Source organism: Bacillus rossius, chromosome 15 (assembly GCF_032445375.1).
Source record: "Bacillus rossius redtenbacheri isolate Brsri chromosome 15, Brsri_v3, whole genome shotgun sequence".
NCBI lineage: Eukaryota > Metazoa > Arthropoda > Insecta > Phasmatodea > Bacillidae > Bacillus > Bacillus rossius.
The window spans coordinates 41541540-41554695 of NC_086342.1; the positions used below are offsets into that span (position 1 = coordinate 41541540).

Genomic DNA, 13156 nt, shown 5'->3' on the forward strand with positions numbered 1-13156 from the left:
GAAATAAAGTTAACTAAATATTTTCAACACTGAGAACCTCTGAATGTTTCTAGGTCAGTTTATTTTCATGCCTATCCTGTTACCAATCCCCAAGATATTGTTATTTAACTGTTATTATATAAATAAAATTACAATATTTTTTGATTCTGGAAATTTATTTTTTGAAACAAACATCTGAAGGGTTGAATATTTCAACACAGTAGTTAATATTTTTATTTATTATTTTATGCATTATTTTATTTTTGACCTTTGTGACTTAGATTTGGATTCAAGGGGTATATTCAAGGTACTCTTTGGGATTTGCATTTGAGATTCAGATTTTTTAAAAAAATTTGGATCTGGCCCATTGCTAGTATGTAATAATGTATTCAACTTTTTTGATGTTTTTTTTAAATTTTTTTTTTATGTTTTAGATAATGGCAAGGAAATTCTCTCAATGAATGTTGTGATGCAGTATTTATTGAACAATAGTGGACCATTATTTGAAGAATCAAGTCTGGATTTTTACATGAAGATGCCACAGTTTGAGTGGCAGAATTTCGCGGATGAAATCAAAGGTATGCTAATTTTTTTTCCTGTCATCTTCAAGTAGTCCATGAAGCATTTTACTTGGTAAACACTCAGTAGGTAAAAAATATTTATATTTGTAATTACCTACAAATTTTAAAATAAGTGAAACAATGTTGGTGAGTTCCAAATATATGCAGATACTGATTCCAATTTTTTCCCTCATATTTTGAATTTGATTCTTTGATTTTGATTCCATTTTTATCAGATTCTATGCTCTTTAAAATAATGCTTTAATGCTTGTCAACATATTCCTGAATTGTATGTATACTCAAATACAGACACCTGTGTTTTATTTACAAATAATATAATCAGAATTAAATAATATTTATTGTTTACTGTTGCAATTAATAAACAGTTGAAAAAGACAAGGCACTATAATTTCACATATATAAATATTCTGTATTATATACTGTGATAAAATTCTATTTAATTATTCATTAAAAATATGTTAAATACTGTTAAAACAGAATTATGGAATTCTATGGTTGTAATAAAATAATGTTTTAATAACACTTGTTACTTTAAATTTGCCCCAAATAATTAACAAAATATATGTTACCTTGTTAAATCAACAAAACTACTATCAAATCAAACAACCTATTGTAAATTGGCTCAGTACTACCCTGATCAATCTTTGAAATCACAGATGAATCAAAAACAACAAGGGTAAAATCATGATTAATCAAAGAAGTCTGAATAGTCAGAAATAACCTGTCAGAAAACCAGAAAGTCAGAAAAACAGAAACACCCCATATTGACTGATTTATAAGGTATCTCCAGATCAGTGGAATATTCCAATTAGTGCGTATTGGACAATTAGTGGGGTGATAACTGATTAGTGTGATATTGGTCAATTAATGGGGAATCCCCTGATAAGTCACACAAAAATCCTTATTTAAAGTATACCCCTATTAAAAATTATAAATAATAATAATAATAAATCCAAATTTAAAGTATTATTTTAAAGTAGGTGTTTTAGAAAAGCAGATTTTGTCATTAAAAGAATGAATGTAATCTTTATCATCAAAATAAATTAAAACTGCTTTTCAAGCAATTTTCTCAACAACTTGGGGTGTCACACTTAAAATCTAGACTAATGATAAAACAAGGTATAATGTCTGTACGTTGGATGAAATTATGAAAAAAATATAGGAAATGGCTATTTACATCACTGAGAACTCTTTGTCCATTAGTCTGTCTGTTCCAGTATCAGTCGAAAACTACGTGACTGATTTTGATAAATTTTTTTTTAATGTCTCTATCTAACTTAAAAATTAGGCTATTCGTATATAATAATTACAGAATTTCATCCCTAAGGGAGTGAAAAAAGGGTAAAAACCATTTTAAGATGATTAATGATATCTCTGAGTCTAATCAAGCATAAGAGTAGAAATTGGCACCTATAATAAACATACAAATACTACCAACCATAATTTTACCATTTTGTGAAATTCAACCCTTAAAGGGTAAAAAAGGGGTAAATTAGGTTTTGAAATAAGTAATTATATCTCTGGATCTAATCAAGCATAAGAATAGAAATTGGGTACCAATAATAAACATACGAATACTACCAACCACAATTTTACCATTTTGCGAAATTCAATCCCTAAAGAGTACAAAAAGGATAAATTAAGTTTCGAAATAAGTAATTATATCTCTGAATCTAATCAAGCATAAGAATAGAAGTTGGGTACCAATAATAAACATACGAATGCTATCAACCGAACTCCAAATTTAACTAAGCATATGTTGGTTTAATAATAAGCATACATAAACTACCGACCACAATTTTACTATTTTGCGAAATTAAAACCTTAAGGGGTAGGTAGGTAGGTTTTTAAAACGAAAAAAGAACACTTCCAATATAATAAGAACTAGAAGTAAGAAACTAAGAAAAAATAACTTGCATCTAGAGTTACGTATTGCATATTTTTTTCATTTATTGAACTTTGTCTTTTAAGAGTAAGTGAAAAAAGAGTATGTTTTGTTGTCATAATAAAAAATGTATATCTCCATAGTAAATAATGTTGGATGTAAGATACTGTGCATGATTGCTCAAACAATTAATAATGTATAGGGTACTTTTACCACTTTTTGACACCAAAGGTAGTGAAATTGGGCATGTTAATTTTTTATGGTAATAAATTACATGTCGAAACAAATTAAGATGGATGTGAGAAACTGAGAAAGAACAACTTTTATTATTTTGATTTAATTACAAATTTTTTTCCCGTTACAATTTTTTTACATTAAACACCAAAAGGGGTTACTGAAAAAGTGGTCAATTTGTTTAATTACAAAAGTTGTATCTCTGAAGCGAATCAAGCGGGATTTACGTTATGCCTTATGATTTATAAACATGCAAAAACTACCAACATTTTTTATACTGCGTGCTAATGTTTTGCTTCTTTAGGGGTGAAATATTTTAAATATGTTTTTAACATAAAAAAAATCTTCAGATCAAATCAAACTTAATTTAATATATTGGAAATTATTAATAAACATACCTTAAATCTACTTTCACTTATTAACGTTCTACGACATATCCCACCTTAAGTTGGAACGAGAGTTAATTAAAAAAATACAAAAAATTAAAGAGTTATGGAATACATAAAATCAATATTGCAAGATAAATTTAAAAATTAATATTAATGCAAGTTTATTATAATTATTTTGGGGTTCACATCTGTGGTTAATAGAAAAAAGTCATTAGTTTGGTTATTTGTTTGCTTAATGGATATTGCCATATTTACTTAGTTCTGAATTTTTACATGGGCATACATGTGGGAAAAGAGGAGTAGGATAAAAAATTTGGTGGATTGTTTTAAAGTACCTAATACTAAGCGAACTGAAAAATAACTAATATGTTAGATAATAAATTTTATATCTGTACTCTACATTTTAAATAAATATGTTATTGTATCAAATATCTTAAAATAATTAAAGTATATATTTGTTATAAGGTTAAATTATTAAATTATTCTAAGCTTAGCTTTAACCAAAATAAATTCAAGTATAAATTAAGGATTGCATAAACTTAATTAAAAAGAGTCGGTGCACATGAAACAATTTTTTTTAACTGTTTAATGAAAAGAAGGTAAATTTGATTGCATCAAGCTTAAAATATATCTTCAAACACATTAAAACAGAAGTTATAAAATCAGATACTTAATCTATACAAAAAATATAAAAAGCCTACCCATAACCACTTAAAATAATATTCTTAAATGGTTTTGTTATGAATTAAATCTTTTAACGCACCTGACAAGTTTTAGTGCCTATTTCGTTAGTAAATATGTTTGGAATATATTGCATAAATTTATTAAATTTCCTTTAATGGTAAGATATCAGCAGTACCCTGAAATTGCATGAGCAAAGCCATGCCCATGAGTTATCAGCTAGTGTATTCCTGAAACAATACTTTATTGATGAGTTATGATGGTAAACATTCAATATTCTTCTGTAATTTTCCTTATTTCAAGAGAAAGTTCTAAATAAATGGAAGTAAATAGTAAAGTTAAACATTTGTGTGTTATGCAGTGTCTAGAGCCAAGATATTATGGTTTTAATTATTGTTTTATTTTCTGACTAGTTGTTAAAAAAAATTTATGTTTTGTATTATCTATACTATTTTCTGTTATTGACTTTTTCTTTATGCATACTTAGAAAAACCAACATAAAACTAAGTTAGGTTTTTAATGTAGTTTATAATTTTTTTTTTTGAGTTTTTAAGTAAAATCCCAAACTAAAAATTTATGATCTAAAAACAAAATTTTTAAGGAATAAACATGTGATTGGGGTTAATTTCTTTTAATTTAACATTTTGCCTGACATGTTGGTGTTATGCTTTGCATTGACTTACATTTCAATGTTAATTTGGTTTTATCACTATTCACCAATGTTACCTCTGTTTGTTGGTCAGTTTGTCGATATTCATTGAAGTAAAGTATAATGGACCTTATTGTTTTTATATCTCTTCTTTTTAAAAATGAGCGATCCCTAACTGTCTAAAAGGAAAATGTTAAGTACATTTAAACCTCATTTATCGGACTAACTGGGACCAAAGGCAATCCAGACAATTAAAAATCCGGAAAATCTAGGTAGTATAGATAAAAAAAAAATCCTTAAATACAGTGTTTTTTCGTATAATTGTCGCACATTTTATACTAAAATCAAGTTTGAAAGTTAGAGGTGCAATGTTTATGCGAGAAAAAATAATTTTTAATTAGTTAGTTATTCATAAAAGCAAAACCTATTCATAGAAAGTACATTTATTTAAAAAGTGAAGTATAAAAGAGCACACCAAACAATTTAAATTATTTAAGTCATGCAACAAAAACCTTTAAATAGAAAAACAATATCTGCAATCTAAATGCGAGCCTGAACGAATGCATAACTATCATCCACGTGTGTGCGAGCCATCAAATGTAGTTAACTCAGCACTCTACAGAGAGCGCACGTTGCAAGATTCGGCGAGATATCGATATTCGGCTACGTGTGCGCGCTCTATACGGGAAGCAACATAACCAAACAGTAATGATTGCAACGAGCGCTGGCTACATTTTGGTAAGCGGTACACTGTGGCGATGCAAATAAACAGATAAAGATTATAACGTTTAAAAAGTCTTTAAAAGAAAATTTGCACATCAGACAACTTCGTATTTCCATTAATTAAATAAGTAAGTAGTAATGTCCGAATAAATATTAGATTTCTACTTGAAAATACATCATTTTATACGGAAAAAAATGCCCACACAAAGCGCTTGGAATCTAATAGCGGGACCAAAAACATCATGCAACGATTACGCAAGTGTTTTTTTTATCCAAATTTTGACTCCCTAAAATATAGGTGCGACGATTATGCACGTGCGACGATTATGCGATAAAAGAGGGTGCATTGAGTCAAAAAGAAAGTGAATTATTGGCGTACTTATAGTTTCGTTCTTGCTAACGTAGTTTAAAAATGTTTATGTGAACATAAAATAAAGTGTCAACAAATATGACCTGGATTATCCGGAGATCCAGATCAGCAAGGGACGGATAAACGAGACTTTCCTGCATTATGTATGTATTTACACAGTTTCTTTGTGTGAGGTTGTTTTTGCTGCTATATCGCTGATGGAAAGAGCCGTAGAGAGAAACTAAGTGCCCCTGGGGCGAATAGTATCAAATACCCATCCCATATTTACAACTTTTCAAACCCTACAATCAAAACAAAAAATTGAAGACTGTAAACGTTACCATGGCCATGACTCTAAAAATAATTTGTGCATATCACATAACCTGTAATGTTTTCATTGAATTTTATCAGCAAGGAAATGCAAATTTTGGTCTTATCAGGGTAAACACACACCACACACAGTAAAAAAAAAAAATTTGTGTGTGGAGTCCACGTGCAACAGAAGTGAAACTTCTTGCTAATTAGATTTAGATAGAGATAAATAATTAGTATTTCTTTTTTTATTGAACGAGAGATAATAATTGAGAATAGTAAGAATGCGGGTATGTTCTCAAACTAAAAAAAAAAAAAAAAAAACAAGAGCAGACAAACACAAGCAGCATTACGAGAATTCCGTAGCATCACTGCTGTCTCCCGTACCGGTCATTGCAACTAGCATGTTACGCTAAGCACCTGTAACCCCCCCCCCCCCCCCCCCCCGCGCTCCTTCACTTTCCTTTTGGCCGCTGGTGCGTGCGTCGCAACGACATCGTCGCAGACGCACTCTGCTCGTCGACCGGTTCCCCCGAGACACGCACCTGACTGTTCCCCTCGTGCGGAGGGTAGCGCGGAGTGGTGTGTGCCCGCAGGCATGGTGGTGACGTACCCCGGCATGAAGCCGTGCTCGCTGCGCGTGGACCAGCTGGACCGGGACCAGCACGCCGAGAAGCCGGAGCGCTACCCGGAGATAGTGCACTTCGGGGTGCGCCCGCCGCAGCTCAGCTACGCCGGCAACCCCGAGTGAGTTCGGCGCTCCCCGGTACCAGGTCCACAGATGTCAAACAGTTATCAGCTAGGAATAACGACATGGGGATATCTCAAACATCTTATTATACTATATAAATAAATCCAGTGTCCTGATTTTTATTTCCAGTTAACTCTTCACCAAGTCAACCGATTTCGATGAAAATTGGCATTTATGTGTAATTTTTTCCAACTTGAGAGATAGGATAGTTTTTATTTTGATTAATGGTCTTAATAATTTATTATTAATAATAATAAATAACCGATCGCCATGGGTAAACAAAAAATCATAGGTCATAAACATACAAACAGTAATTGTGTGACATTTCTCTATGTCCAACACACTGTCATATAGCGCTATCCAGTTTGCTTTAACTCGCAGACAATAAGCTCCATGTGTTAAGCCCGGGCAACACCGGGTACTGCAGCTGCTATCTTTATAATACTGAAACACACTAACAAAAACATTGACACTTCTGTAAGGGAAGGGACAAACGCAGTACCCTCCTCTGAGCCTCGGAAGGACATTTTCCACACGAGCGGAAAATTGGAAAATCTTGGAATCGGCCGGGAATCGAAATGGGGATATCGATCTCACCATTCGGAACTAGGTTCCACACTCTTATTTCCACACTCCAATTTCTCCGAGTTTGCCCTGGCCCACCTGACGTTTTTTTTTTTTTCCAATCTCTCGTCGGTTTATCTGGCATGTCAACCAGGGTGTGCGAAGCGTCGGGAAAGTCAAAGTCTAATTGAAGACTAATTGTCTTTGAATTCCTCTTCGGAATAGTTAAAAAAAATAACTTCTAAGACTTTACAGTGATTTTTTTTTGCGTAGGGCAGAATATGTTAAATGCTGGATTCAACGCCATTGTTTAGGGTCACAAATAACATCCGTGTTGTAGAGCCATCTGCGTTTTCACTGGGAAGAGAACCAATCAAGTAATTAAAAACGGGTTATAACTGACTGCGTGTTCCTTGGGGTGGATGACTCACAGTTGTTACAAGTTGCTTTCCTCCCCCCCCACCCGAGCGATATCCGTGACGTTGTTCGTGTGACAGCTTCGGGAGTTATCTTCTCCACTTAACAACAGAAAGTCCACTCATGGCACAAGGAGAAAATAAAATAACGATGGCCCCTTTCACACAAGTACTTGATGTGTTATTAAAGTGGAGGGTTTTTATTTTCAACTACATACATTCAGTTACATAAACGTGAAGAAGAAAAAAAATTTCAAAGCAGTCATAAGGACTGCCGACAAGTGAAAAATGTTTCGCAATTTTTTACGAAAATATATTATCACACAACAAATTTGTTTTATCACATTAGTAAAATAACTCCTAAATTACTATAAAATACACATTGCATAGTAATTGTAGGTATTAAAAAAATAAATAATGATGTTCTTAATTTTTAGGTTATATTGCTACAAAGAATCAGTTTTCTTCGTTATTCAAACTATATATTTATATGAGAATATTAATATATTTTATTCTCACTTTTTACTGCACAGTAATCGTATACTTAAGATTTAAAAGCGCAATAAGTTATACTAATAGGAACACATATAGTGTTATCGTTAACACGTCACGTGACCATGTCGATGACGAATTAAATGAATTTACTCCTTATCCAAACCTTCCTATAGAAGTTTTCACTTCAAAAAATACAAAATGACAGACACACAGCAAACAACACTGTGCCCATCTGGTGGTGGGGAAGGAAACTTGTGTAGATCTGGTAGAAAACATCCTGGTGACAAACGTAGGAAATAAGGTTTTAGATATCCTGACATGCTTTGACATGTTTCTTTCGGGTAGATAATCCACAGCGACCGTCGGGATCCATGGACCACCCTCCACACAGAAAAGTAACTTCTGCCGGCAGAGTTTATTTTGACTGCTCAGAGAATTACCGCTCCCACACTCCACCACTCAGGTTGACAAATGTCACTTAAAGTGGAAAAAAAATTTTTGGTATTTTTTTTTACGCAAGCACACATATACTTGACAAGTAACCAAAGGAGCATTTTAAGTTAAACCTTCTCTTGTTTACCTACACTTTAATTAAAACTGTGGCTTGTGCCACTTTTTTTTTAGTACACAGTTTATTTCTCTTTTTGCATTTAAATTATTGCAGGTTATATTTCAAGTTACCTTTTATTATGGTTGATGCTGCTTGATTTCATTTAACTGTCTAATATTTTTATTTAGTTGGAACATATAGTTTATAATCCTGGTAAATTGAGTTGTAAGTTTTGCTAATGTTGGCTACGTGATCGTAAAAAATACCAGAACATTCTAAAGACTGTGAGAAGCTGATTTATAATTCTAGTTTATTTTAAGTATTTTTATTGTGTTAGTTTTAGGTATTCTTATTGTTTATTTTGATGGACAGCGGAAAACATTTTTTATGGGCAAGCCTGATAATGATTTTTGCCAGTTGGATAAGATTTTCCCAGTAGTTGGTTAAAACATTCTAATTTACTACTTTGACAATTGTTTATCCTGGCTGAGATGGTCCAGTAGTCTAATTCCGTCCTCAGCTCTGGTTTGTAGCATGTTAACTTTCCTCTGAATTCTACAGTTGGTAACTGTAATGAAGTTAATGACTTGCTTATTAAATTTAAAATTTAAAATTTCCTGCTTGAAAATCAAATACTAAACCAGTTTAGGCATTGAAAATGAGATGAGTTCTTTCATTGTTACCAAATAAATAAAAAAGGGGCAATTAAATAAATCAATTTTAACTTGATAGCTACAGCTGTGTTAGTATTAAATGGTTCCTCTGAAACAGTGACACGTGTGTAAGATACTGATTCAGTTTTCTTAACTACATTATTTTCCTACAATTTTTGAATATTTTTTTGTGAATAAAGTTTGTTACTTAAAAAAAAAGGAGGCACTCCCTTTTTTTATGCCTGCAGCATGGTTATTTTATAATTTTTATTGATGTAGTGACAAAATTATTAATCACCTAGTCAGTTCAAAGATCACAAACGTTAAATGATTTTTTTTAAACTAAATCTTGTATTCAGTAAAATAAGTGTAATACAGTAGCTTGGCTTCTGGGTTGTAGCCATGTCCTCAGCGAATAATAATCCACTGACGTTTCGGTCGACATTGCAGTCGCCATCATCAGGGATCAGTAGGTAACTGTTTCCTGATGATGGCCACTGCAATGTCGACCAGAAATGTCAGTGAATCATTCGCCGAGGACGCGGCTAAAACCCAGATCCGAGCTACTTTGGGCGATGACCGTGAAAGCCTGCGATACAGTCCTGCTGAGAAATATGCTGGCAATTGGATACAACTAGGGAATGTTTAAAGGCCAGTCCACCACGCAACGTTTTCAGCAACGATTTACCTGCGCAGGTCACATAGTTGTAGACAAGACGTAGCGTGCAGACAGGAAAACTGCGCAGTTTTGTGAACTGCGCGGAGATGGAACACGGAGAAGGATAACTGCGGCCAAGAGCATTTATGTCCGCGCAGTTTAGTCGACCTGCACAGACTTGTCGTGGCGTGTGGACACTTACTCCGTCTTCTCCGTACACGGGGCTCAGTTCTCCCTCGGTATTAGTGCCGGAACAGTGTAATCTGTTCAACGATGAAAGATTTGCGACAGTGTTCACGTGAATTTCTAACAGATTCATTGGTCTGTACAAGTCCTTTCTGTGTTTGTGGCGGGTCAAATCAAACGAATATAGTGATAGGGACAAAAAAAAAGTCAAGCGTGTGAAGCACTTGTGCAAAAATACAAAGAGGTTGACATCGCGGCTAACAGAGATAAAATCACAAAAAAAAAAAAAACACACATTAATTCTTTGAGGCCGCTATACCGAAAAGAATTGGCCAAAGTAATGAATTCTCGCAACTGATAGGATTAAACTTGGCTGCAAACTGTTTTGCGTGGACACGGCCGAACTGCAACCTTTTGTTTGCCCAGTTTTGCCTGCGCAGTCAAAACTGTGTACGAAACGCTGCTTGTGGACCGGCCTTTAGACATCCAGTTTGATGTTGGCTGTGTGCTCGGCGGTGCAGTGTGGGAAGGGGCGTGCGCAGGTACCAGAAGGCATGGCGGGAGTACGTCAAGTTCCGCCACCTGCTGGCCAACATGCCCAAGCCCTCCTTCGAGGACAAGCGCCGGCTGGAGGGCAAGGAGATGAAGCTGCAGGAGATGCGCACGCAGAGCCGCATGAAGCGCGACGTCACGGTGGCCGTGTCGGCCGCGGGCTTCCACCGCACGGGCATCATGTGCGACGTCGTGCAGGTCAACTCCCGTCCCTGGGGGAAGCCCCTTCTTACTTCTCACTTCTCTGTAGGCAGGGGCCCAACAACACGGGGGGGCGGGCAAGGGTATTTTGCCCCCCCCCCCCCCCCCTCTTCCTCCTCTGAAACCTTGAAGTGGGGGCAGACGTGGGCAAAGAAAGTGCTGTGTTATCAATTTTTTAGATAATAAAACTGCTTAAATAGCACCATTTTCCACCTTGAAATACAAATTTTTTCCCCGGGGGAGGACCCCTGGACCCCCCTGCTTCAATAGGGGGGATCGATGATTCTTTATAAAAAGGTATGTTGCCCCCCCCCCCCCCCCCCAACCTTTTTGGAAATTTAGTTGTTGCGCCCCTGTTTGTAGGGAATATTAATGTTAACTTAAATACTTTCGTTAATGTGCTTAACTCTTCTTCCAATCAAAATTTGTACAAAAATACTAAATGTCAGTATTTGAGACCATGTATTTTGTGAATATCCCAAGGGCAATGTCATTGTTATTAACTGCATCCTCCTGTGTGTGAGAGCCCTGCCCAAGAGGTCTCCCTTGAGCCGCCATTGCGTGCAGGTGAACTTCCTTCGTGCATTCAGGATGAGTCGAACACGCTGTTGAATAGTGCAAGGTGGCAATGTTGGCGAGACACCGGTCTTGCATTTCCGAGAAACCCGCGTTAGAATCACGGCCTGGCCTTCCTGAACTCTTGTTTTTTCCATGTATCTACATAGAGTGTATATAGTCATAAAACAGTACTTTTTGAATTTTTAATTCTTGTTGGTTGGTTACAAAAAAATATTTTCTTGGGTGATCCATTATTTTACTTGCTGTTTGATATAATCTGTTGTGCCTGATGAAAGCATTCAAGGTGTCGACAGGTCACGACAATCACGAAATTAAGACTAACTATGCTGGAAGTCTCGAACAATTTATATTCTAACAACTTTAACCTAACTTGCATTTTGATATGTAACATCTTAGTTCTCAGTATACCGCTTTTGGTAGGAGTAATTTCGTGAATGGAACAGATATCACATGTGTAACCACGATGCTGCCAGCTATGGTGGATGGCGCGAATCAGAGTTTACAAAGCCAAAGGGAAACTTTTTAGTATTAACTGTTCACTGAATTTTAATAAAATTCCTTGTAGAAAATCAGGTCTAAACTTGGGGTTTAGTATTTTTTCCAAGGTTTTTTTTTTTTTTTTTTTTTTTGCTTTTATTGGAACTAGAATTTTGGTCTGTTAATTAATTGAATCACTAGTTGACGTAGCTGCTCCGTCAGTGAATTTTAGGGAGGTGGTGCAGAAACCATGTGTGATTCGCATCCAGAAGTTTGGTTGAAAACTCAATTTTGCATATATTTATCACACTCTCCATTATTTTAAAGAATTCTGTTACATTTGTGTATGGTGTTTTGTATTATAAACGTATTTTCAACATGAGAACATGTGAATTAGTTTGTTACCAAAGTTATATGTTACACATCTCTGGCGACTACTGAAAGACTATCTCACATTTTTTTTTTGTTATGGCTAACTTTATTTCATATTAATACATTAAGTTTGGAGATGATCTTCGATTTAAGCAGCGTGAAAATCATCTCTTAAAAGGTTTTTAGCTTTCAACATAAAAATCGGCATGCTACTCCAGATTTCCTGTCACATTATTGTGATGTACTTTGTATGACAAAACATGACCATGTGATGTAAAAGTGTCAGACTTAGTCTACCTGATGGTGGCAGCTGCAGTGACTGCCGAAACATTGCAAGACAATTACCTGACACGGCTTTTACTCAGAAGCCGAGGAAATGTCTTAAGAAAATTGTGTTTGAACGTCCTGGTGGTCCACCAGTTATATTTGTCGGCTAGGGATGTGCGAATCCTTGATTTTCAGTTCGGTTAGAATCCGATTCGAATCCCTGGCAATATTTGAGATATGAATCCGATTACGAATATTAAGCACAGAATAATTAAATGTAAATGATTAATTTAAAAATAATGTGTGTTCTCTTTTTTCTAACTGAAACTACTGGCAATTAGTTATTACACTGAGATTGAAATGTTTATAATTATGTAAACTTATTAATAATAAACACTTTAAAATATGAAAACCAAAACATATTCGATATTCTCCAACTCAATCATAATAAACTGCACGCTACAGGGAAATCTCAGTTTTATAAACGTTTCAGCAAACGAAACCATTTTTTCTCCAATAAATAGCCAAGACTTTTTTTCTTGTAGGTATGTAATTGTTTTTAGGTTATAGTTTGCTATACGATGATTCGTAATTATAGTTTAAGCCCTCGAAATCTAGAAATTATTTTAATGTCAGTGTGTTAATTATTTAAT

At 34.6% G+C, this 13156-nt stretch overlaps 1 protein-coding gene across 3 annotated transcripts in view; it reads left to right on the forward strand.

Moving 5' to 3' along the window:
• The window catches only part of LOC134539459 (ribonuclease 3-like), a 72814-nt gene that overhangs the window by 41141 nt on the left and 18517 nt on the right, over positions 1 to 13156 (forward strand). For all 3 annotated transcript variants that reach the window (XM_063381509.1, XM_063381511.1, XM_063381510.1), the window contains exons 9-11: positions 414 to 557; positions 6379 to 6529; positions 10598 to 10805. In XM_063381509.1, coding sequence (XP_063237579.1) covers positions 414 to 557; positions 6379 to 6529; positions 10598 to 10805 — 503 coding nt within the window. The remainder of the gene's footprint in view (positions 1 to 413; positions 558 to 6378; positions 6530 to 10597; positions 10806 to 13156) is intronic.